Source organism: Ursus arctos, unplaced genomic scaffold (assembly GCF_023065955.2).
Source record: "Ursus arctos isolate Adak ecotype North America unplaced genomic scaffold, UrsArc2.0 scaffold_6, whole genome shotgun sequence".
Lineage (NCBI taxonomy): Eukaryota > Metazoa > Chordata > Mammalia > Carnivora > Ursidae > Ursus > Ursus arctos.
The window spans coordinates 75759733-75783777 of NW_026623078.1; the positions used below are offsets into that span (position 1 = coordinate 75759733).

Below are 24045 nucleotides of genomic sequence, written 5' to 3' on the forward strand. Positions count from 1 at the left end.
ATCTTCTCACTTTCAAAATCAAGGAAAAAATTTGGCCCCTGCTCAAGGTCTGTGCATGTCAAAACTTTAAGAAGATTCCCCATGTTAAGGTACCTGTCAAGACAAGAATGAGAAAAGAGAAAATATCCCTTTATAAAAAAGAACATCTGAAATTAATTTTTTTAAAAAATAGTAACAGGGAAAATGTTCATTAGGCCATGAATTCGTCCTTCAGGTTACCCAGACTGTGCTCTGGCAGACAGCAAACCGGGTTCTCAAGGTGTTGATATGTAGGACCTAGAGGTGAAATGTGGTTTTCCTGTACACAATGGCACAACTGTTGCTCTAATTCTTCTCAAAATTCTCCCAAGACAAGTTTCATTAATGGCCTTATAATGAAAAATTCTTTAAGTATTCCAATAGTGCTAGTATTCTGGAAAAGAAATTTCTGATCAAGAATTATTCACATGTAATCTTAATATTGCACTGGAACAAAAATTTATTCCAAAGCCAAATATTAAAGAGTTTTGGCCACAGCTCACCTTTGCATTTCATCTTAACATAGCAGAATATTCAACTTACTTCCTATATGCCATTCAATAAAGCATATATTTCTAACCAAATTTGGATGCAAATAATTTGTGGTAGTTGTCTAAAGTATTGATTATGGATATGCAGCACCATACTGATTTCCTGTAAGATTATCATAGGATTCTGAGCAAACACATTGCTGGGCGTAGTCACCAAGGCATACTATTAGAATGTTCATCATAAGGCTGCTTGCTTCATGGACTAATGAAAGGACAGCACTGGCTACAGACTCAACATGATTTTAGCAAATGAAAAACTAAAGAATTATACATATGATGGTGATGTTTGCCTACGATTAAGAAAAAAATCATGCAAACTTTGTTTGATCCCCATATTTTATTAACAAATATTTGGGCCAGCCTTCACTGTGGTGTGACCATCTTTCACCTTTACCATTATGCACCAGCTGTGAAGGGCTAAAGAGACTTACTTTCAAAGTCCAAGAAAAAATGTGCTGCATTGTGGTCTATGTCCCTGGTTAGCACCTTAATGAGATTACCCATGCCAGCAAACCTAAAAATAAAAATGGCAACATCATTTAGTTCCAGTAAAAAAATTTTATGCAGAGGCCTGGGATTCGGCAAAGGCTGGCTTGCTCATAATTACCAACAGGTGCAGGTTTATATACTTCTGGCATTGAAAATTTGGAACAACAAAAGCACATTTGGCTCTGAGTTTAGAGCCCTTTCCCTCTTTTCCACATATCAAAAAAGTTACATAAAACAAGACTGGAAAAAAGATTATATTTTTACATATAACTTGCAATATTTACATTTGATTAATTTCTATGCTAGTGTTACTCCTTTAAAATGTGTGAGGCATATATATTCTCAATTTAAATTAACATAAAAAATAGCCCTCTCAAATAAGTAAAAACTGAAACTATTATTTTTAAGCCATAGGGACATTTTCCTCCTTGCAGAATCAAACCCCACTGGGAATACTAGGAAGACAGTATTCAAACCACATTTAACCATTAAAAACTGAAGGGAGTTATCAACTGATGACCCATTTAAAAAGTTTTACCACACATAAACCAGTATTTCTTACATCTTCTATACTCCTAAAATTAATCAGATTTTTCATTATTTAACTCATAGACTGATAATTGAACAATATCAACTATATACAAAGTATATAACTTGGAAGTTAACACAGCAAACAAGCAAAAGGGAGCCAGAAATCATCACAATTTAGTAAGTTTACAGAGGAAAAATAGTAAAAATTAAGGCACTGGCATAAATCTTGCCCCAAAATTTGCCATGAGTCAGTGAGGACGAAGGTGGAAGGAGGTGTCAGGAACATCCAGGAAACCAGGCTCAAACTGTGAAGCTGCAGTAACTATAGGGAAGGCAGACTATGATAGCACAGGCACCTCACACCCTCTCCTCTCCCAGTTTCAATTGTTTTTTTCCTCCAAATATGGAACTGCTAGCAAATATAAATGAAACAAAACATAAAAGTAACAATATTTTTTATCAGCGAAAGAAGACATCTTATTATAACTCACCCTCATTACAGACAATCTGAAAAGAGTTAGGATTTCTGGCCATCTGTGCTGTCCACTCCCCTCCCTTCCTCCACCGACTCCCTGGACAGTGGCATACGTATCTAACTTTGAGCCTCCCAAAGAGGAAGTAATAGTATATGCAAAACAGTTATTTGCCTTATAGGTCAAAGTGTGGTGGACTGACACACACACTTCTTAGAAAACGTTAAAATTTATTGACAAGTGTTAAATTTATTCACAAATGATAAATACTGAAAAGTTCTCTCTCTTTTAAAACAATATTATTCCTCCAATGGGAGAGGTCAGAATCTATCTTATTTTTGACATTAAAATCCTTATTACACAGAATTTCACTGGAAAGACTTTGTACAATGTCTGACACAGATGGATAAACTGAGAGTAAAACCAAGAGGGAAATATTTCATCTTGATTACCTTACACACTGTAAAAAGTTTAATTCTAGGCTTTTTTATACAGGAAAAATATAAGCATTTTTCCAAAATCATCACATCCAAATAAGACCTCAAATTGGTTACCAAATGTATCCAAGAGTTGTTTTTCCCCTTTGGAACCACTTGGAAATAGAGTATTTCACAGCTTTAATTTTTAAAACCTTTCATGTATATATAGAATATCTGTTTCCAAACATATATAAACTGCACTAACAGGAACTGAGACCAAATATACAAAGAATTACCTAATGGTATCAAAATTTCAACCGCAGATGGAAAATAAGCACAAGAAAGGACTGAAACTGTCTTTATGAGGAAAAAGGCAGCACATCATTTGGTGTTAAGAGTATACGTCTATGGAATCAAAACAGAATTCCACCTCCAGCTGACAAGCTATCAGACCTTGAGGATGCTAGTTAACCTTTCTGGGACTCATTTTCTTCATCAGTAAAATATACATATCATAGAAACTATTCTTAAGGGTTATTAGGAGAGTTCGATGAGATTAAGCACTAACTTAGCACAGTGTCTGGCACACAGAAAGCATGCGATAAATGTTGGCTATTTTAACTACGACCCTAAAATTACAAAGTCACTTTTAAAAAATAGTAATAGCTCTACTTCTTTAATACAAACCAGTCTTCAATTTATTAATGAATTTCAATATCATAAATCAGAGTAAATGACAAAGCCAATGTTTCGCCCACTTTTGTCAAGAATATTGCTGAAATGCTATCCTAAAATTAGTCCTATGATATCATCATCAGGTACAGGAGGAAGGGAGATTAAGTTTCCTTACCTTTTTACTTGTATGCATACAGCCGATGCTCAAGGAAAATATTCAAAATTGGCCAAGTCTGTCTGCTCCATTTTCCTACACTCCCCTCTGTAAACTTCTTCCACTATTTGGTCCTCCTTTCAAGGCATCATAGCCTAATGTGACCTTAACCCCCTCAACATGCATCATATTTGGTCTGGACCTATTTATTCCCCACAGGTACTCAAAAATTTAGAATTTCTTACCTCTTCACCCCAAACCCAGACACTTAGTGTGAAAATGGCCCAGCTTGTCTAGTACAGGTTTCTCAACCTCAGTACTATTAACATCTGGGGCTGGATAATTCTTTTGTGGAGAGGTCTGTCTCACACAGTAGGACCTTTAGCAACATCCTGGGCCTATATGTACCAGAGGCCACCAGTAATCCAACACACAAGTTGTGACAACCAAAAATGACTCAAGATACTATCAAATGTCCCCAGGAGGAATCATCCCTGGTTGAAAAACCACTGAATGTAGTATAACTGCAGTCCACTGCAGAAAGTTTCTTTACCATAGAGCACTCACGAAAGATCTATGTAGGCAAACCATACCATGCGTGTCTCTTTGAACAAAAACTCATGGAAGTCAGGGTGCTAGGGTGGCTCAATCGGAGGAGCATGCGACTCTTGACCTCAGGGTTGTGAGTTCAAGCCCCACACTGGGTGTAGAGATTACTTAAGTAAGTAACTCACAGAATTTTTCAAAGATCTGAAAACAGTTCGTTATAATATCAAGTTGTTTCATCTTTTTAATATGGGTAAACAAATAAATCAAAACCACATTCTTGTCTCGTGTAGTTTAACTCTTCAGCCAAAACCACTACAAACAAAACCTCCCCATCCCCTGATTTCAACGAATACAATATGGCAGCTAACTGTCAGGTCTGGTAGGTACCAGACCGCCTGGTTCAAACCCCAGCGCTGTCACTTACTTCTAAGCCCTGCAACTACAGTCAAGTTTCTTAATTTCCCCATGCCTCATCTGTGAATTGTTCATAATATTAATATCCACTGCAGAGGATTCATAAAGTCATTAAACAAGTTAATAGAAGCAAAACATTTAGTAACCATGCTTGGCAACCTATTTGCTGCTATTGCTATGGCTATGCTAGAGGATCTGTTCCCAGTAGCAGAAGCCAAGGAACATGAGGCTTCAGAGTGTATGGCAGCCATATTTCCTGCCATAGAGGAAGCCAGTCTGTTACAAAAGGATAAAGCCAGCATGCCTGAGACAAAGTGTCCTAAGGTCACTAATTTCTAATTCCATTTGTTCCTGAATTCTAGTTGCCATTTCCCTCAGTTTAGTTCCTAGATTTTCATCTGACATTAAGATATCCTAGTTGATTTCAACCAATTTCCTTTCTACCTGTTTAGTTGAGTGGGTTTCTGTCATTTACATCTAAAAAAGTTCTGGCTAATAAGATTTCTAAGTTTCAGATTAATAAATGTGATACAAAAGACAATAAGAGATATCAGAGAGTTTTCAGATTATATAAAACTGGGGCCAAAATGTTTCTTATATTTTAGAGGCACTATTTCAAAGTGAGTAATAAATATTATAATTTAGAACAATAAGCTGTCTTACAATCTGAATTTAGAAGGAAAAATCTAAAGACACTCTTTCAAATTATTTTATTGTAACCTTTGGATTAAACTAAATACTATAAATATTTACTAAATAAGCTAAGAAGAAATGTGACACACAGAAACCAGATGTAAGTCACTTCTAGTGTTCACAGTATTTCTGGTAAAACTTTGTGACTGTGAGCTCTTATGTTACATGTTTGTTTCAAAGTTGGTGAGTTATCTGGAAAGGAACTTGCTCTTCCTGGCCTGGAGTCTGTGGAATGTATTTTTGAGCTCACAAAAGGCACTTAATAAATACATTGGATGATTTTCCCATAAAAATTTGAAAAGAAGCTTCTTTAATTAGAATAATAGAAGCCAACAGAAACACAACTATACGTTACAGTTAATATACTATTTCTTCCTTTTTTAGAAAATTCCTAAGAGACGCTATTATTTCATTTACCCTTTTGAGCTCAGGGGCTTTATAATGCTGTCTCCTCCGCCTAGAATGCTAGTCCCCAAGATTTTCCCACGGCTGGCCTTTTTTCATTCTTCAGGCTCCACCTCAATGCCCCCTCTTCAGATAGGCTCTGTCTGCCAACCTTATCCATAGTAGTCGCCCCTACCTCATTATCTTCAATCACATCACCCAACTTCCTCCTTCAGCATACTTAACATAATATGAATTACTCTATAAACTTAGTATTTCTGAGTGGGGGATGAAAAAAAAGAAAAACACACACACCAATTAGCTTCCCTATAAACGAGGGTTTCTTAAACTTGGCATTATTAACATCTGAACCATATAATTCTTTGTTGTGGGAGCTGTCCTGGAACTGTAAGATGTTGAGCGGCATTCCAGGCCTCTACCCACTAGATACCTGACTGATATCACCCCAGCACCCAGCTGTAACAACCAACAACACCTCCAGATGTTGTCAAATATCTCCTAGGGCGCAAAACAGCCCCAGTTAAGAACCACTACTTTAAACGTATGGCCACTAACATGAAGTGCATCCGCAGTTCTGCCCCACAATCCTACTATGCATCTCCAACCAATCTATTCTCCCACTTCACCAGGTGACCATTCCACAAAGCTTTATCTATTTTTAGTCTCTTCATACCTCTAACAATCTATTCTCCATTCTCACTTGCAAGAAGTGACCTCACTACATTGCTTACAAGAAAGGAAGGAAGGAAGGAAGGAAGGAAGGAAGGAAGGAAGGAAGGAAGGAAGGAAGGAAGGAAGGAAGGAAAGAAAGGGAGAGAAAGAAAAAAGAAAAGAAAGGAAGGGGGGAAGGAGGGAAGGAAGGAAGGAAGGAAGGGGGGAAGGAGGGAGGGAAGAAGGGAGAGGGAAGGGGAGGGGAGGGGAGGGGGGGAGGGAGGAAGGAAGGATGGATCATCTATTGTTCTTTCTACCCTTTATTCATCAGTATCCATTCAGTCTGCCCTCTGCACCTGTTCCTGAAACCTGGTTCTCCTACTCAAGGCTTCATGTCTCCCATACACCATCTTGCCTATCCTCTTTACAGCAAGAACTGGTCATATAATAAGTTGCCTGTAGTTATTTCTTTCTATTTTACCTCCCATTCTTTCAATTCGTTTCAATCTGGCTTTTATTCCCACCAATACAATGAAGCTGGTCCCTGTCAAGGTCACCAAAACCTGCATCTGGCTAACTCTAAAGGCCAATTCTCACACTTCATAGCCTCTGACCCAGTTTATCACTCACTCCTTCCTGAAATACTTTCTTCATCTGATATTTACGACAATCCATTCTCCTGAGTTTCTATTCTACTTTATGGCTGTTCTTTTTCCGTACCTTTCTCTTTCACATCCATAGTTACTTCTTCCATCTTAAACAAAATAAAAACTCTCTTTGATTGTATTTCCCTCCCAGTTCCCATCCTATTCCCTGCTTCTCTTTGCAGCAAAATTCCTTATGAAGAGTTGCTTACACTCAATTGTCTTTTACTCCTCTCCAACCAGGCTTTTGTCCAACCACATACCACCAAAACTGTTCTGGCAAGGTCATCAAATAACCTCCATGTTTCTAACTCCAATGGTAAATTCTCAAGTCCTCACCTTACTTCCCCTTTCGGGAGCATCTGACATAACTGACATTTTCTGCTCCTCCATACACTTTTCTCATTAGCTTCAAGGAAACCCCATCTCACCTCCTTCACTGCTATACCAGCCCTGTTCTTGCCACCACCACTTCTTGTCGGGATTAACTGGAAAGCCTCCTAACTGCTTCTCCTTTTGCTTCCTATTACAGTGTCCTTTTATCATAAGAAACAAAGCAAACTCTTAAAAATATAAATCAAGCACATCCTTTCTCTACTCAAAAATATGCAATGGCTTACAGATACATTCAGAATAAAATCCAAACTTCTTACCAGGTCCTATAAAACCCTACATGATCTGTCCCTGACTCACTTTGGCTTCATCTCCCACACTCTCCACAACAGCCCGCTGCAGTTTCTCTAACAAAGCAAGGTTTCTCTCTCCTTGGAGCCTCTGTACCTACTTTTTCCCTAGCCTGGAAAACTGTGTCCGCGGACCTTCAAATGACAAGCTACTGTACTTCACTGAGGTCACAGCTTCAATCAAACCACCTCAGAGAGGGCTTCCTTGACTAATCCATCTGTAATATCTCCTCCTCTTTTCCTTTTCCCAAATTAATGGTTATCACCACCTAACACATATTTGTACCTTTATCTATTTGTGTCTGCTACTGCAAGGTAAACTTTTAAGAAGGCAGGGGCTTTATTTTGTACAGCACTCTATCCCCAGCACCTGAAACAATGCTTTGGGATGTACTAGGTAGTCCTAAGTATTTACTGAATAAATGATTGAAAATACAGAAAACAAAAATTTGTAAAGTTTTAGAAGTGTTCCAAAGAAGGGGGGGAGGAAAAACCAAAATAAATATTGACAATTGAAAACTGAATAAAAAAAATTAAAAAAAAAAGAAAAGGCCTGAGAATTTAGAGAGCATGCACATTTTCCCGGTCAGATCAATGAAGAGTCTGTCTCTCACTCTCTCAGTAAAAGCCAGTAGTCTTATGAGCAACTAGTTAAGAATTTTTGAAATATCAAATAATTAGAGAAATAAAGTGACAGATAATATGAGTATCAAGAAAGTCTACAGTATGCCCACCTAACTAAGCAAGAACATAATATTCTTCTACAGTCATAAATATGGCTCCAAAGTAAGGATGGAGACTAGCCTACATCATAATTCTGATCTTTGTAAAACTGAACAGCATTCATAACAACAAAAAAGAAAAGCTTGGAAATGTGGGTTTAAGTTTTATTTAGTTTCCTTTAGACCATAAGTCTTCCTCCAAAAGCCCTGTTTGGGAATTCTCCAAATCTGAGAAAGAATTAAAAACACAGTGTTGATCCTGTTCTATCAAAATTTTATATGGAGAACAAACTCCAATACCAAGCCAACATTATCATCTTCAACCAGGATAACCAAAGAACTCAAAGAAATATGAGGAAGTGTTAGAGAAAAGGAGATACTGAAAACCATACTTTGTCCTCTTTAAAAAAAAAACTTCAGAACAACAGATTTTATAAGAATCCTTTAATACAAAGCCATACCTTTCAATTTACAGTGACTAAAAATGTGTGAGTGTGAAAAAAACTTATCGAAATGGTCACTAAAAACTGCCAACCACTTTTAGTGTTGAAGACAAAGAACTTCTTGTTATTTATCCAAGCTCTGAATCCTAGGCAAAAAAGTCTTCTAGAAAACATATAACCATAAAATGTTGCTGAATTATATTCTGTTGTGCATAAAACAGTATTTTATGTTAAATATGATATTTCTCTGTATTATCAGACATTTAGACCTGTAGAAGCAACAGGAAGCCTTTAAAATGGACAAGATGGTGGGTTAATGTGGGATTCAACCACACTTCTGCTTTACTTGTCTGACAAGAAATTTCTGGTTCTCATATAACATGTATCATGAATCTGAAGAAATATTAACAGAATGGAAAATCAGTAATGAAAAATATGATTCAGTTTTCACTGACAATGGAACACACATGATGAAGGCCAAGAATAGCTGAGGAATCACAAGCTTAAGCTTTGTTCACACTCTTCAGCTATGTGTTCAGAAACTAATTATGACACAATGTAATATAACAAAACATATGTTGCATAAGCAAAGATGTAGTGAATCACTTTCATAACTCTCCAAAAACAAACCACCAGATATATGAGAGATTCTGGAATTGCTTTCTCACCTACTCAGTCAAGCGGCTAAGTACACGTTAAAAAATCTACTTTAATATAAAAAAAAAAATTAATATTGCACTCTCAATAACAACGCCAACAGAAACAAAATTACCAATAAGCAATGGTTTGTTCAGAGAAAGTACTTCACCTACCGGAACCTGTTGAAAAAATAACTAAATTGGCAGGCTCTTAGAGAGTAATTACAAAAATACTGTAAGACATACACTAGAATGATCCTTCTAATCAATCCACTATATAAAAAATGCTGCAATTAGGTGAATGCAAAGTTGAAAGGCAGGTAGAAATTCAGTTTTGCTATTCTGCAAGCCAGTTACAAAACTCTAATGCCATACTTCTAGATCTAAGGTTTATTAAAGATAAACATTTCTCAAGTGATTCCATAAAGCAGCAGGTACAAGCTATAATAGTAGAAACTTCAAAAAAAATTCAAGTAGTATCAACAATCTCACTTAGCACATCTGCTTCTAAAAATATTCAGACACCATCCTCTTCAAACACTGCACAAAGTCTTGTTTATAGAACTACTTCTGTGAAACTACATCATCACCATTTGAAAGCAAATGTTGATTTAATATTGCAAATGAACAGTAGAGTAGACTCCAGGAGTCATCAAGCAGCTGACAACAGTACAAGAACAAAATATTTTCAGTATGTCAAACTTTTAAAATCTGACTGTTCAAACTAATAATATTGTAATAATTACATTTCAATAAATTTCCCAGAAGTGTATTCTATGATTTTTGGCTTTGGTCTTAGCTGAATATTGACTTTATTGGCCAAATATGTATTTGATGCATCTCTGATACAAGCACACAAAGTAAATCTTCAATGTGGTACAGAGTAAATATCCAATAAATACCTACTGAATTCATTTAAGACCTGTAAATAGGTGAGATCCAGTGACATTTCTTTTATTTGAAGAATCAGTCAGGTACACAATAATTTAAAGGAGAGGTATAATCACCATTCCTTCTTAGCTTCTAACATGGCTACAACTTACTTTAGGAACATGGCGGTTGATTATAATGAACGTCCTAACTTTGTGCACGAAGTGGGAAACCTCCAATAGTTAGCTGGGTGCCATTATAATGGAGAGAAATAACCAACTCAAGCTAGCCTACCAATAAAGCATCTACAATAATTATCCTGACACTACCCTATCTGCTCCACTGATTGCACTACAAATGCACATCACACCCTAACCTTCTTGTACCTTTGTCTTCAATTCTTTCTTCCCTCTTTCTTCACACAAGAGAAGCTGCTAAACAGGATCTTTGTTCTAGCACAATGACGACTCTGCAACAAATAGTCGTTCAATAAATGGCTTAACCAAGATTTCCCTTTTCCTCTTGCCCCTTCTGTTTTCTGATCTTTATGTGGTAAACATATTTCAGCAGAATCTAAGCTCCCAGGACTTCAACTCTCTCCCCACTCCTGGTTCCACAGCATTTGGTAAAATAAGTAAGCTGAGCATCCCCTCTGGGATTCTATATTCATAGGGCTTTTTCCCTCTCGTCTGTACTCCTAAGACCATCCGAGCATGCGCTATCCAAGTGCTAAAATTCTAAAAGGAAGCATGAAAATGGTGGCACTGTACTTAAAACATAAAAGATAAATGAATACTGTGGGGTCAAAAAGGTAGACGGTGACAGTTATTTACCTGCTAATGCTCACCACCAAGCCCACAGTTCTGTTATCTCCTTTTAATGTTGGGACTAAGAAGCTGAAGAGTATTTCTCCTAGACTACTTTGTCAGCTGGCTTCTCAGGGGACCCCATCAACTACAAGGAAATTGGAAGGTGGGAAGAAAGAAGGTCCCTCTTTGGGGGCTTCTGGCTGACTCAGCTGGGAGAGCATGTGACTCTTGATCTCAGGGTAATGAGTTCAAGCCCCACAATGAGTACAGAGATTACTTAAATAAATAAAACTAGGGGGAAAAAGGTCTTTGTTTTTCGAGTCCTATCAGCATTTCCTGTCATCAACAGCTAGCTATCTGGGGCTGCCTGGGGTTGCTCAGTCGATTGAGCATCAGACTTTAATTTCTGCTCAGGTCATGATCTCGGGGTCGTGGGATTGGGCCCTGCGTCGGACTCTGCGTTCAGTGCAGACGTTTGCTGGTCTCTCTCCCTCCCTCTGCTTCTCCCCACCCCCACCCCCCCATTCGCACATGCTCTATCTCAGGAAAAAAAATTTTTTTTAATTTATTTGAGAGAGAGAAAGAGCACAAGCAGGGGAGGGGCAGAGGGAGAGGAAGAAGCAGACTCCCCGCTAAGCAGTGAGCCAGATGTGGGGCTCAATCCCAGAATCCTGGGATCATGACCTGAGCTGAAGGCAGACACTTAACCAATTGAGCTACCCAGGCGCCCCTAAAATCTGAAAAAACAAACAAAAGCTCTATGGCTCTAGGCTCCAGCTTCCTGGGGAATGCCTAGCAGCACTGCAGTGCCTGGCCCCTCCAGAGGTCTGAGCTTCCAGTCTCACAGAGTTCCTCCTTCAAGCTCCTAAATTCTGCCTAACCTATCTTTTCCCTTCTTTCCCCCCAGTTCAAGAAGTGACAGTTGCTTCCTGTGGTTACCATTAATATCTTAGTTACCTCATGTGATAGAACAGCGTATGTATTTGGTCTTTATCCCGCCCCCTCCACGCCTAACCCAGAGCTCCTAAATCCCTTGGAATTTCCTGGGTGACAGGAGCATCTTTTATTTTAATGAGTCCCCTAGAGAGCTTCAAGATGAGGGCTGGTTGCCAGAAAGACCAAGGCACACTTAGATTTCAGCCCTACCTCCTGAACTCTGGCGAGGGGAGAGGGACTGGAGATTGATCACCAATGGCCAATGATTTATCATCAGTCACGTCTCTATAATGGGACTTCCATAAAAGCCCCTAAATGATGGAGCCTGAGGAAATTCCAGACTGGTAAATGCATCCACATGCTGGGAAGGGAACACACCCCAACTCCATGGGGACAGAAGCTCCTATGCTCAGGTCATTTCCAGACCTCACCCTATGTACCTCTTCATCTGGCTGTTCATTTGTACCCTTTATAAAATCCTTTATAATAAACTGGTACTAGTGTAAGTAGAGTATTTCTCTGAGTTCTGTGAGCCATTATAGCAGATTATCAAACCTGAGGACGGAGTCATGGGAACAAACCCCCTCCCCCCACCCCTTCACAGCTGGATGGTCAGAAGTACAGCAGGCCTGGGACTTGCGAATGGCATCTGGAGAGGAGGGGAGTCTTGTGGGACTAAGCCCTTAACCTGTGAGGTCTGCACACCAACTCCACATAGTTAGAGTCAGCATCAAAATGAACTGTAGGACACCCAGTTGGTGTCTGGAGAGTTAGAGAATTGATTGGTGTGGGGAAAAAAGCCCCACATATTTGGTATCAGAAGAAGTGTTGGAAAACAGTTCAGAATTAATGTCAGCAGTGTTGTGAGTAAAAGCATGCACACCTCAGCATCCTTTTTTTGCTCAAGCTTCCAACATTTGTGTAAATAAATCCACATGCTAAATCCCTTTTTAAAAATACCAAGCAAGGTTTCTGCTATCTTGGTTGAAATCTGACTGATACAGAGGAAGTTTTAGAGAGTAGCTTAATCCTTAACCTTACCCACAATATCTAATCTATCATCATCAGATACTAGTGTAGCTATTAATAAAGTGATCCTTTGATTCTCCTTCCTTTGCAAAATGTAGAGGAGAAGAAGCAGGGTTCAGGTATTACTGGGTGTCCAGCCATACTACCACCACAGAAGTACTAAAATCTCACCATAAATCCCCAGCAGATGTCAAGAGCAATAAATTAGCCTAGTAATTACATGGAGATCAGTTACTGCTCTTAAAGAAATGTGACATAAATGAACAACAGAATAGAAATTGGGAGACTTGATTTCTAGTGTTGACTCTCTCACAAAATATGTGAATTTACCCAAGTCAGTACTTGTTAGACTGAATCTCTCACATTGCTTCTGGCTATGACTCTACACGTTACACTGCATCTCTCCTAATGCTGACATCTAGTGGATACACTCAGATGTAGTATGTTAAAATGAAATACCTTATTTACACTATTTAAATAAAAGACTCACTAGGATGCCTGGCCATGTGCAATAAATACAATAAATTAGGAGACCAATACTATTCCTTAAATGGAAGTGAACCATAATAAATTAGTATCACATCAGATCGTCATGGCATCTTTGATTCAGAGATTGCTAGTAACAGTACTTCCGCACCTCCAGCTATTAAAAATTAAACCACCAAGGCAAATTACTGCTTGAGTTGCAAATTTAAAACAAGAAAGCAAAGACAGGCTTCCTGCTACGATGCCCTATATCAGGTACAGACACAGGGTATTAGAAGGGCTAATATAAAGTTCTGAGGCAAGTAGTTTAAGAACGTACAGAAAGGTGATGGGAATATGAAAAAAACCAAAAACACTGAACCCCCAAATTACCTATTTTACAAGGATTAAGAAGGTTTTTCTTGAAAAAAATATGATCATTAAACAAGAAATAGTACTGTGAACTCACTTTCTTAAAACGTACCACTATTTTAGGGGCACCTGTATGGCTCAGTCAGTTAAGCGTCCGCCTTCAGCTCAGGTCATGATCCCGGGGTCCTGGGATCAGGCCCCACATCAGGCTCCCTGCTCACCGGAGAGTCTGCTTCTCCCTCTCCCACTGCCTTCCCCCTCCCAGCTCGGGCTCGCTCTCTCTCACTCGCTTTCTCTCAAATAAATAAATAAAATCTTAAAAACAACAACAAAAAAGTACAATTTTGAAATCCATAAAAAATTATATCCACATATATAAAAATGTAAAAGAATGATAAACACAAAGTTTAAGATACTGGTTATCTCTGGACAGAGACAGGCCATAGGACCAGGCAACTTCAAAGGTCTGGGTAACAATATGGTTCCTCAGTTACTGGTGGATTCAGGGAGTCTTTTAGGCTTTCAACGTTTACAAATAAAGGTATTCTTCTGTATGTATCCGTAATTTTTTTAAAAATTTAAACGTAGAGGGGTGCTTGCATGGCTCAGTTAAGCATCCTACTCTTGATTTCCACTCAGGTCATGACCTCAGGGTCCTTGAGATGGAGCCCCATAAGATGGAGCCCCAAGTCTGGCTCCACACTCAGCAGGGAGTCTGCTCGAGATTATCCTTCCCTCTCCCTCTTTCCTGTCCCTCACTCTTTCGATCTTAAAAACAAAATTTAAATGTAAAGTGACTGATATTCAAAGAACACATATGACTCATTCAAAGATGCCCAACAAAAATAACTGGATTGGAATTCAGGTGTCTGAACACTTTGCAATACACATGCAAAAATACATGGATGAGCCATTAAATAGAACCCCTTGCATAATGTAAAACCTTGAGTACTTCTACAGCTTGAGTGTTTACAGTGCCTGGTGATAGTTGCTGCTGTTTTCAATCAAACCACCTTTCCTTAGCTCCTGTCTGCCGATTACTGTGACGGATACTGAATATTTGGCACCAAGGAAATCACAGACGAGCGGAGGAGACCAGACAAGATGGTGTGGCATGCTTCATACAGAAGCATGCAAACAACACAATGAACATACAGAATAAGGAACACCTAACCAAAGGCTTCCCAGAGGGGCTGATGATTAAGTCCTTCTTGCTTTCTATTTCTTTAAATTAGAAAAGAATTTAACCGTAAAAAAAATATATTCACTGGGGCGCCTGGGTGGCACAGCGGTTAAGCGTCTGCCTTCAGCTCAGGGCGTGATCCTGGCGTTATAGGATCGAGCCGAACATCAGGCTCCTCCGCTATGAGCCTGCTTCTTCCTCTCCCACTCCCCCTGCTTGTGTTCCCTCTCTCACTGGCTGTCTCTATCTCTGTCGAATAAATAAATAAAATCTTTAAAAATATATATATATATATTCACATCCTCTACCACCAGATTAAAGCAATGACATTTTGCCATATGTTGCTTCAGATGCCTCCCTAAATGTTTTTGTGCAGTTAACCTCCCAACCTTCCCCAACTAACTTTCCTCTCCTCCATCTCCTAAAGTAACCTTAAAAGTATGCTTCCTTTCCAAACATATTTTAGAATTTTTACTGTGAAGGTCTGTCTTCATAAACAACACAGCACTGTTCTGCCTTTCAACTTGCATGATTTATTGTCCATACTCCTTTAGAACTCACTTTTCTCACTCAGTGATGTTTTGAGAATTATCCATGTTAACTCAGTACACAGTACTTCATGATTCAAAGAAACTGGTTTATTTACTTATTCACCTACCGAGGGACAATGCCTTTTCCATTTTTCTCTATTAACAAAGTGTGCTTTACACATATCCTTTCACGCACTACATATACTTGTATTCACGTACAAGTTTCTACTGGATGGCAATCTAGAAATTAAAGGGCAACTGTAACTTTACTACATTGTGCCAAACTGCTCTCCACAGTACTTCAATCAATTCACTGTTCCACTAGTAAAAGATCTCCTCTCTCCCATCCTCCAAAACCACAAGAAGCTTCAATGTTTAGATTGTGAAATATCTCGTTGATGCTTTAATTTACATTTTCTTGATTACCAGTAAAAATGTGCCTCTCCATGTTTATAGGCCATCTGTAAAATGTATACTCATATCCTTTGTAACTTGTGCCATTCATTTTTCTACGGTCTCTCCCACACCTAGCTTTCTATACACTGTACTCTGCACTGTGGGGCCCGAATCTGTAAAGGACACCCTTGCCAGCTGTCAGGTTATGGCAGTAAGAGGCACTGGAAGGTGAGAAGGCAGGAAAGAGAGAAGCTTTCCGTCTCTGGCCAGGACAGACCAGCAGTTGCTCTAAGAGTAGTCAGATAAGGTGAGGTCAGTACGCACTTCCCTGTCAGAGGCAGAGAAGCAAGTGCAGCCTGTGAGTTGCAGTCTAGTGGTGGGAGCAGCTTATCTCTGGTAGCAGAGCCATCATCCCACCTTTTTTTTGCCACTCTCTGTCTCCTCTTCCCCTTTGCTCATCTATAGTCTAATACCTTCATAACCAATCCTTTATATTAAGTTCCCTGTTTGAAATACCCAGGGTGGTATGCTTTCTTAATTCAACTCCAGCTGATATGCCACTCTCCTATCCCCCATAGTTGGGCTTTAGGAATTCTAGACGGGACTTCTGGGTACCAATCTTTTGATGCTTATACACATAGCAAATATTTTCTCCTCGTCTGTAATATTACAGTAACCTAGTCTTAACGTTGTCTATGGTGCCATCTGTGCCACTTTTCTTTGTGGTCTATGCTTACCATTTAAGTAATGATTCATCTGCAAAAGTGCCTTAGCTATTCTTGGTCCTTTGTTCACCCATGTAACTGTCAAGTTCTACAAAAATCTTAATGGGATTTTCACTTGATTTTGCATTAAATACACACACACAAATACACATACCACTCTAAGGCAGAACTCCCATCTTTAGAATATCAACCATTTTTTCATTTAATCTTTGAATACGAGCTTATAAGAATAGATGATATGACTACACTTTCTACTGCTAACCATCCTTGTATTTAAAAATATGTATTTCTAGATTTGATCTAATATTTCACTTTGGATTATTTCATAAGTAAGACTGACCTATAATTTTTTTTCTCTGTTCTTGTCTGGTTTTGCTATCAAGCCTATTTTATGTAACAGCTCTTTCTATTCTACATAAAAGTATAAAAGATAGAACATGAACGTCTGTCTCCCCTCAAAATTCACATGTGAAATCCTAAAACCCAATGTGATTAAACCCTTTGAGAGGTGGTCAGGTCATCAGTGTGGAGCCCTCATGAATGGAATTAATGCCCTTATAGAAGAGACCCCTGAAAGCTCCGTTGCTCTTTCTACCATGTGAGGACACAGCAAGAAGACAGCTGTGTTATGAACTGGGAAGTGGGCCTCACCAGAACTCAACTATGCTGGCACCTTGATCTTGGGACTTCCAGCCTCCAGAAGTCTGAGAAATAAATTTCTGCTATTTATAAGCTACCTAGTTTACTTATTTTGTTATAGCAGCCCAGACTAAATACAATATATGCTGAAATGGAAGACTCACACTTGACCCTCTAGCCTTAGTATGTATCTGTTCTACAACATCCATGCCAAGCAGCCAACTAGCTCCTGCTTAAATATTTCATTCTGTATGACTATGCCCAGGGGGTAACTCATTCTACTCTCAAACGACTTAAATTTTAGACTTCAGGGGAGCATAGGTGGCTCACTCAGTTGAGCGTCTGCCCTCGGCTTGGGTCATAATCTCAGGGTCCTGGGATCGAGCCCTGCATTGGGCTACCTGATCACTGGGGAGTCTGCTTCTCCTTCTCCCTCCGTCCCCACCCCCTGGTCGTGCTCTCTCACCAATAAATAAATAAAATCTTCAAAAAAAAATTTTAGAATTCAGTCAATTTTTAGAAACTTTTTAAGGAACTTCAGCCAATGATTAAATGAAGCACAATTAATCCAACATGAATCTTGCAAAGAATCATACAGGCCTTTATTAAGCTGGTATTTGCCCATTTGTTGATTTCTCCTTGCTGGCCCCAATTCTCACTGGCCTCTGATAACTAAACTAAATAGTCTCTATGCCACCTGTCAACCCATTAAATATCTGACATATCTTAAAACATATTAAACTGAGGTCAAAAGAAAGTTACCCATGAGACTATATATATGTGTGTGTGTGTATATATATATATATATACACACACACACACATATATATATATACACACACACTCACAAAAGCAAAAAATTATAAACAAGCTATCTCCTGTCTAGTAAATTATGAGAATTTAGCTTCTGAAACAGAACGAAGTTTAGAAGGGGTTATTTAGGAATATTTATCATAAGGACCTTCTTAAACATTACAGACTGAAGGAACTAAGGGCAACAGAACCATCTTGCCCTGAGTGTGACTATAACTTAACTTTCGTATCCCAAGAACCTTGCAGAGGTCCCTGAACACTGTGAAGACTAAATGAAAGTAAAAACCAGTGACTGAGATCTTTCTGTGTGCCACACACGATGCTAAGTAATATATACACAGTATTATCTTATAAAACCCTCCATCATTTTGGAGGTTGTCTAGCACTACAATCCTCATTTTACTTCTGAGCAACCCGGAGGTCTGAAGGATTAAGTAACTTTCTCAAGGTCAACAAATTAGTAAACGAGGCCGGAATTCTCACTCAGGCAAATCTGGCTCCTAACAGGTCTCTTAACCATTTTGCCATTTGCTTCTTAGTCATAAATGAAAATGCACATAATTCAGCCAAAAAGAGTAAAGAAAACTAAAACTTTCAAGTCTTCCTGAAAGAAATTAATTCAATACTAGCACTAAAATTTCTAAATTTGGGATAAAATTATCACAGAAAAAAAAATTTAAGAAAAAACACATTGACTAGAAAAAGATGACAGATGCTAACTAAGAAATGTCCTTAAATATTTCCCTACCATTTGTCAGGTCTTTCTGTTTGAGCCCAGCATGCTGAAGGAATTCAATACTGTGAAATTACAGTTTCTGAACTTCAACTAAAACCATTCTCTTAAATACAACTCCTCCAGACTCACCATAATCAAACAGAATACAAAAACAAAACATAACTTTCCTCTTCCTGGTAATCACATAATCTTAAAAATATGTACTTGAATAATCTTCCTACAATTAAAAATCAATATCGCTTATAATAAGGCTAAAAAGACTCCAGCAGACCAAAATGCAGAATGTGTATATAATAAAAACGTTCTGAACGAAGTACACTAATTTAATAATTACAGCTTTTAAAGTTTTGTATAGCGTTTACTAGGGCAATATTTATATAAACCGAAGTTCAAATCACTTAACAACTCTGAGTATTTTTACCACATTTCAAACGTTGCTAGTAGGGAGAAAGAGAAAGGAAGTGAAGGGTCTCAGAAAAGGTAGAAAATCAGACCAGAATACAGCGTTCATGAGAAATGACCTGAAATCATGTAGCTCAGTTCTCTAATTTTATAGGAAGAAACTGAGGATTAGAGAAACTTAGGGACTTGGCAAAAGCAGCAAATTAGTTTTTAAAAAGTGGGGCTTAACCTAACAGACCCTGACAGTGAAGCCTTTGAGAACATCTTTAAAATATGGCATCAGGGCAGATCACATTGACAGGACAAATCAAGTGCCACAACCAAAAAATACCTCAAAATCAGATGCCCTAATGTGTCCCTTCAAAAAAATAGTGTTGTTTTTGCTATCAGCCAAGCTTCAACAGATCTGCCAGTCCCTTTACTCGTAGTCAGCTACAAGGTGCTGAACGACCATTTAATTGTCAAATTTAGTGACACCATTCTAGGCTCTTCCTAGCTTAGGCTGGCACATGATCATTACACAGTTCATACGATTGAAGTAACTGTAAAACATCTGATGACTTTTTGCAAGTCTTGACCTTTTTTTGTAATTCCATAACACAAGCATCAGACCTTATATTTGTATTCTTCCTGAGGAAATTATGACAATTCTCTCATTAAACTTTCAACATCTCAAGGTGGTATTTTATTTTTTACATGTTAATGTTATGTTCCTTGAAACAGAATGTGAATTCTCTGAAGGTGGGCACTCTCCAAGTCTTACCACTTATCTCCAACTCCCTTTTCCACAGAATATGTATGCTGCTGTTTCTGTGATTTTTTTTTTAAAGATTTTATTTATTTATTTGACAGAGAGAGGGGCAGCAAGAGAGGGAACACAAGCAGGGGGAGTGGGAAAGGGAGAAGCAGGCTTCCCGTCGAGCAGAGAGCCCGATGTGAGCAAAGAGCCCAATGCGATGCAGGGCTCGATCCCGGAACGCTGGGATCATGACCTGAGCCGAAAGCAGATGCTTAATGGCTGAGTCGCCCAGGCGCCTGTTCCGTGATTATTGACCAGCAAACCGAAGTTTCTTCAAAGCTATTTCAAGAACTTCTAGCCTACACCATTGGGATGTCTCTTAAGAAATGACGGTCTAGGGGCGCCTGGGTGGCGCAGTCATTAAGCGTCTGCCTTCAGCTCAGGGCGTGATCCCAACGTTCTGGGATCGAGCCCCACATCAGGCTCCTCTGCTGGGAGCCTGCTTCTTCCTCTCCCACTCCCCTTGCTTGTGTTCCCTCTCTCGCTGGCTGTCTCTGTCAAATAAATAAATAAATAAAATCTTTGAAAAAAAGAAAAAGAAATGACTGTGTAACTCTACTTTTTAAAGATTAGTTACACAGAACATAAAAAACTGCACTTATTCAAATATGATGGAGTAAGAAAGGTCTAGCTGACTTTTCATTAACAGGAGTTCTTAATCTGGGGTCCAGAGAAAGAATTCAGTGACCTGTGAACTTGGATGAGAACCTTTTCACTAACTTCTATTTGAAGTTTTGCAATTCCTTCAATCAAGATTATAGGCAACAAAGCATAGTAGTATCAGAAATACCTGTGAATTTATCATCAATAGAAATCACTGGTATTTTCATATTATACTACAGTTACTGCAAACATCACTATTTAAAATTACAGTATTTAGCAAAAGTGTTGCTAAAGCTTATTCTCTAATGTGAGAGGCATATATATGACTCTATCAAAAATTTATATTTTTAATATTTGTTAGCTATCTTTCAATATAACTAATTTCCTTTTTAATCTTGTGTGTTTTACTTCATAAAATCATGAATCATTTTTAGAATCATTATTCTGAGAAGGGATTCACAGGCTTCACCAGATTACCAGAGGTCCATGGAACAAAAAAAGTTTGAGAACTCCTGCACTGTAACATACACAGAGTAGGTGAGGTAATTATAACTCCAAAGACCATCATGATAACTGTCTTATCAGTTCTCATAAAATGACAGGCAAGTTTTGAAATGTAAATATCTCTGTTTATGACTAGGAAAAGCACAGAAAGAGAATTTAAGCTGATCATTTTCACTTTAAGAACATAAAATATATCCACAGAAAAATTACATTTTCAAATACCTATTAACTTGTTATAATTAAAACAATTACAGGATTATAAATGTTTAAGTACTCAGGACCCCTGTATCAGTAATTTTTGTGGTGGCTATTGTGTTCTTCTAAGACTTTTTCTAGAGGACCAAAATCAGTAACAGCTAGAATTCTTACTGAAGAAATCATGTAAAATTATCTTCCTTTCTAGCATATATAAACCACTAGAAGTAAGGGTTAGACCTTTCCTGATTAACTATACTGGTGATAACTAAAATGACTTAAAAAGGAATACAAAGAAAAACACATACCTCTCCTACTGAAAGAAAGCTGTAAAAAAAAAAGTTCTAATTAATTTACATTTTCCCCACTACCTCCTATTTTAAGAAACTAAACAGTATAGGGTATTTCCTAAAGATATTTTTACCAGTTCAGTATTATATACAGAATATCTTCCTTAAATTATACTGAGCCAATGTAGTTTTTTATTTAAATCATAACTTTTCATTTGTATCTGAATTATCATTTCCCCCAAAGACATATTTACCTTCAGCCAGTGCTGGTGATTCTGTTCTTGTCCTTCTATCTGTTTAAAGAAAGAAAAAAAGGAAGAAAGTCTAAAACATTATTATACTTTAAAACATGTTTCATTTTATTAAAACTAACTTTAATAAGGTTTATGAATGCCATCATATATCACATACATATGCTATACACGTTTATGTGTGTGTATGTATACAAACGGACATACACCTACTCGAATTAAATCAACAACTATTTATAGAGAACCTACTAAGAGTAAGCCATTGTGTTAAGCCCTGGGAAATACCAATAGGCTTAGATAAGACACCCTAATTGCCACCCTCAAGACATGCCAAGACTACAATCTTTATCAAGATAAGTACATAATTCTCATCATATCATGAAGCAGGAGACAGCAAAGGAAGAAAATTTGTAATTCACCTTTATTCTTATAACAGGGGCCTAAGATTACCAAAAGATATATTTCTATACTATTATCATAGTTTACGTTGATTTCCTTTCAATGTATTAAAAATACCAGTTTTGCTAAAGGTACTAAGATCCTTATATTCCATGACAATGACCTATTACTTGCCAGAGGCACATCTAGCAAAACTCAAGTGAACCACGAAGTCCTCTGTAGGACTGGTTTACTAATACTACTATGGTATTTGCAAATCCTAAAACACTTCAGGTAAGATTAAATCTTCAAAATGATTTTATTCTAACTTTACAACTAAGAGCAACTACAGCTGCTACAGCAAACTAGCTGAGTTCACATACAGTGGGGGGGACACATTTGGCCAATGTAACTACTCATCTTTACGTAAAAATTTCTTTCCCTAATTGTTTATTCTACAACCACAGTCTTTTTTTTTTTTAAGATTTTATTTATTTATTTGACAGAGAGAGACAGCCAGCGAGAGAGGGAACACAGGCAGGGGGAGTGGGAGAGGAAGAAGCAGGCTTCCAGCGGAGGAGCCTGATGCAGGGCTTGATCCTAGAACGCCAGGATCAAGCCCTGAGCAGTAAGACAGACGCTTAAGGACTCCGCCACCCAGGCGCCCCTACGACCAGAGTCTTGGACTTAGCAAACACAGAATTTTTATGTGCTTAGTAACATTTAGAGGGGATGGGGCACTGCCTTCCAAGATGGTAAGTGATCTGATACTTACATTGTCTTCTAAAGGCTGAAATGTGGTGCTGTGTCTCTAACAGAAAAGGACGGGAGGGAGGGAGGAAGAAAAAGGTCCTGGAACCAACAGATGGAAATAGGATTGACAACCTTCAAGTTCACTGGATTAGACATTCTGATAGTGGGGGAGGAGAACAGTGGTTTCTGCCAGAAAACACAGGAAGTATTCTGAAGCAACTATCGCCTGGTTATCTTGGACTCCTTACTGGACCAGCACGCTAAGGAAAGAATTACCATATTGGGGAGTCCTGTAAAGTGACCCTAACAACAACTTATGGCTGCTGCCACACAATGGGGACAGGAGGAAACCTATCCAGAACCTAGAGGATTCGACTGGGGCTGCCATGTTCAGTAATAACTATAAATGAGCAGCTGCAACAATTATGATCCAACAAGGATAAATCAACTACAGGCATTGATCCCTTGGAGAAGAAGGTCTGTGTCACTGAACCAGGACAATGCCTTGACCTGTTCAAGTGCTGGCTGAAGGTTACACAAATCTAGAATGAGTGGTAGACGACTGCAAAAATGAACATTATTCCACTAACCCTCTTATTATAAGTCTAATGTAGAGACTGTGGCCAGCCACCATCTTGAAAACTTTGCAGTAGAATGGACTAAATTGCAGGTGCTTAATGGAGGATACGAGGCTGTATGGGATACCTCTCGCGCGCTGCCTCACAATTTCTACTCCAGCTGAGGCACCTCCCCTTAGATGCCCTATTGGGGCTCACTTTCTGCTCACAGGCTTTGCTCTAAGAGATGCTTATAGGAACTCTTCAGCCATCCTAGGATATATGAACCCCGACCTGGAAGTGTGAAGATGTTAACATCAGCACCCTATGAGCAAACACTGACCACCGGAGAACGGGATCTGGTATATAAATACACCCTCCTTTCCACCCAGAGGCATATTCTTCATATCTTCTCAGAGGACTTCCTCAGGATCAAGCCCCAGGTACTCACAGATGTGACCAGGTCAATAACAGACCCTTGCATTGACTTTCCTTCCTCCCTATTTCATGTGCCCCAGTTCTCCAATTCTGTTTCTTTTTTTTCCTTAAGATTTATTTATTGAGAGAGAGAGTGAGATTGAGAGAGGGAAAGCAGGTTCCCTGCTGAGCAGGGAGCCCAATGCTGGGCTTAATCCCAGGACTCTGGGATCATGACCTG

General features: G+C 38.6%; 1 protein-coding gene across 11 annotated transcripts in view; it reads right to left on the minus strand.

The window, feature by feature from the left end:
* CYRIB (CYFIP related Rac1 interactor B) overlaps window positions 1–24045 on the minus strand; it is a 142560-nt gene that overhangs the window by 33519 nt on the left and 84996 nt on the right. For 4 of the 11 annotated variants that reach the window (XM_048212470.2, XM_048212469.2, XM_057307726.1 and 1 more), the window contains 2 exons: window positions 21703–21741; window positions 11–93 (listed from right to left, as the gene is read on the minus strand). In XM_048212470.2, coding sequence (XP_048068427.1) covers window positions 11–83 — 73 coding nt within the window. In that variant the 5' untranslated portion in view covers window positions 84–93; window positions 21703–21741. Of the gene's footprint in view, window positions 1–10; window positions 94–1000; window positions 1084–21466; window positions 21486–21702; window positions 21742–24045 lie in introns of those variants that run through there. The other 7 variants (XM_057307727.1, XM_057307728.1, XM_048212471.2 and 4 more) reach the window with 4 other exon arrangements.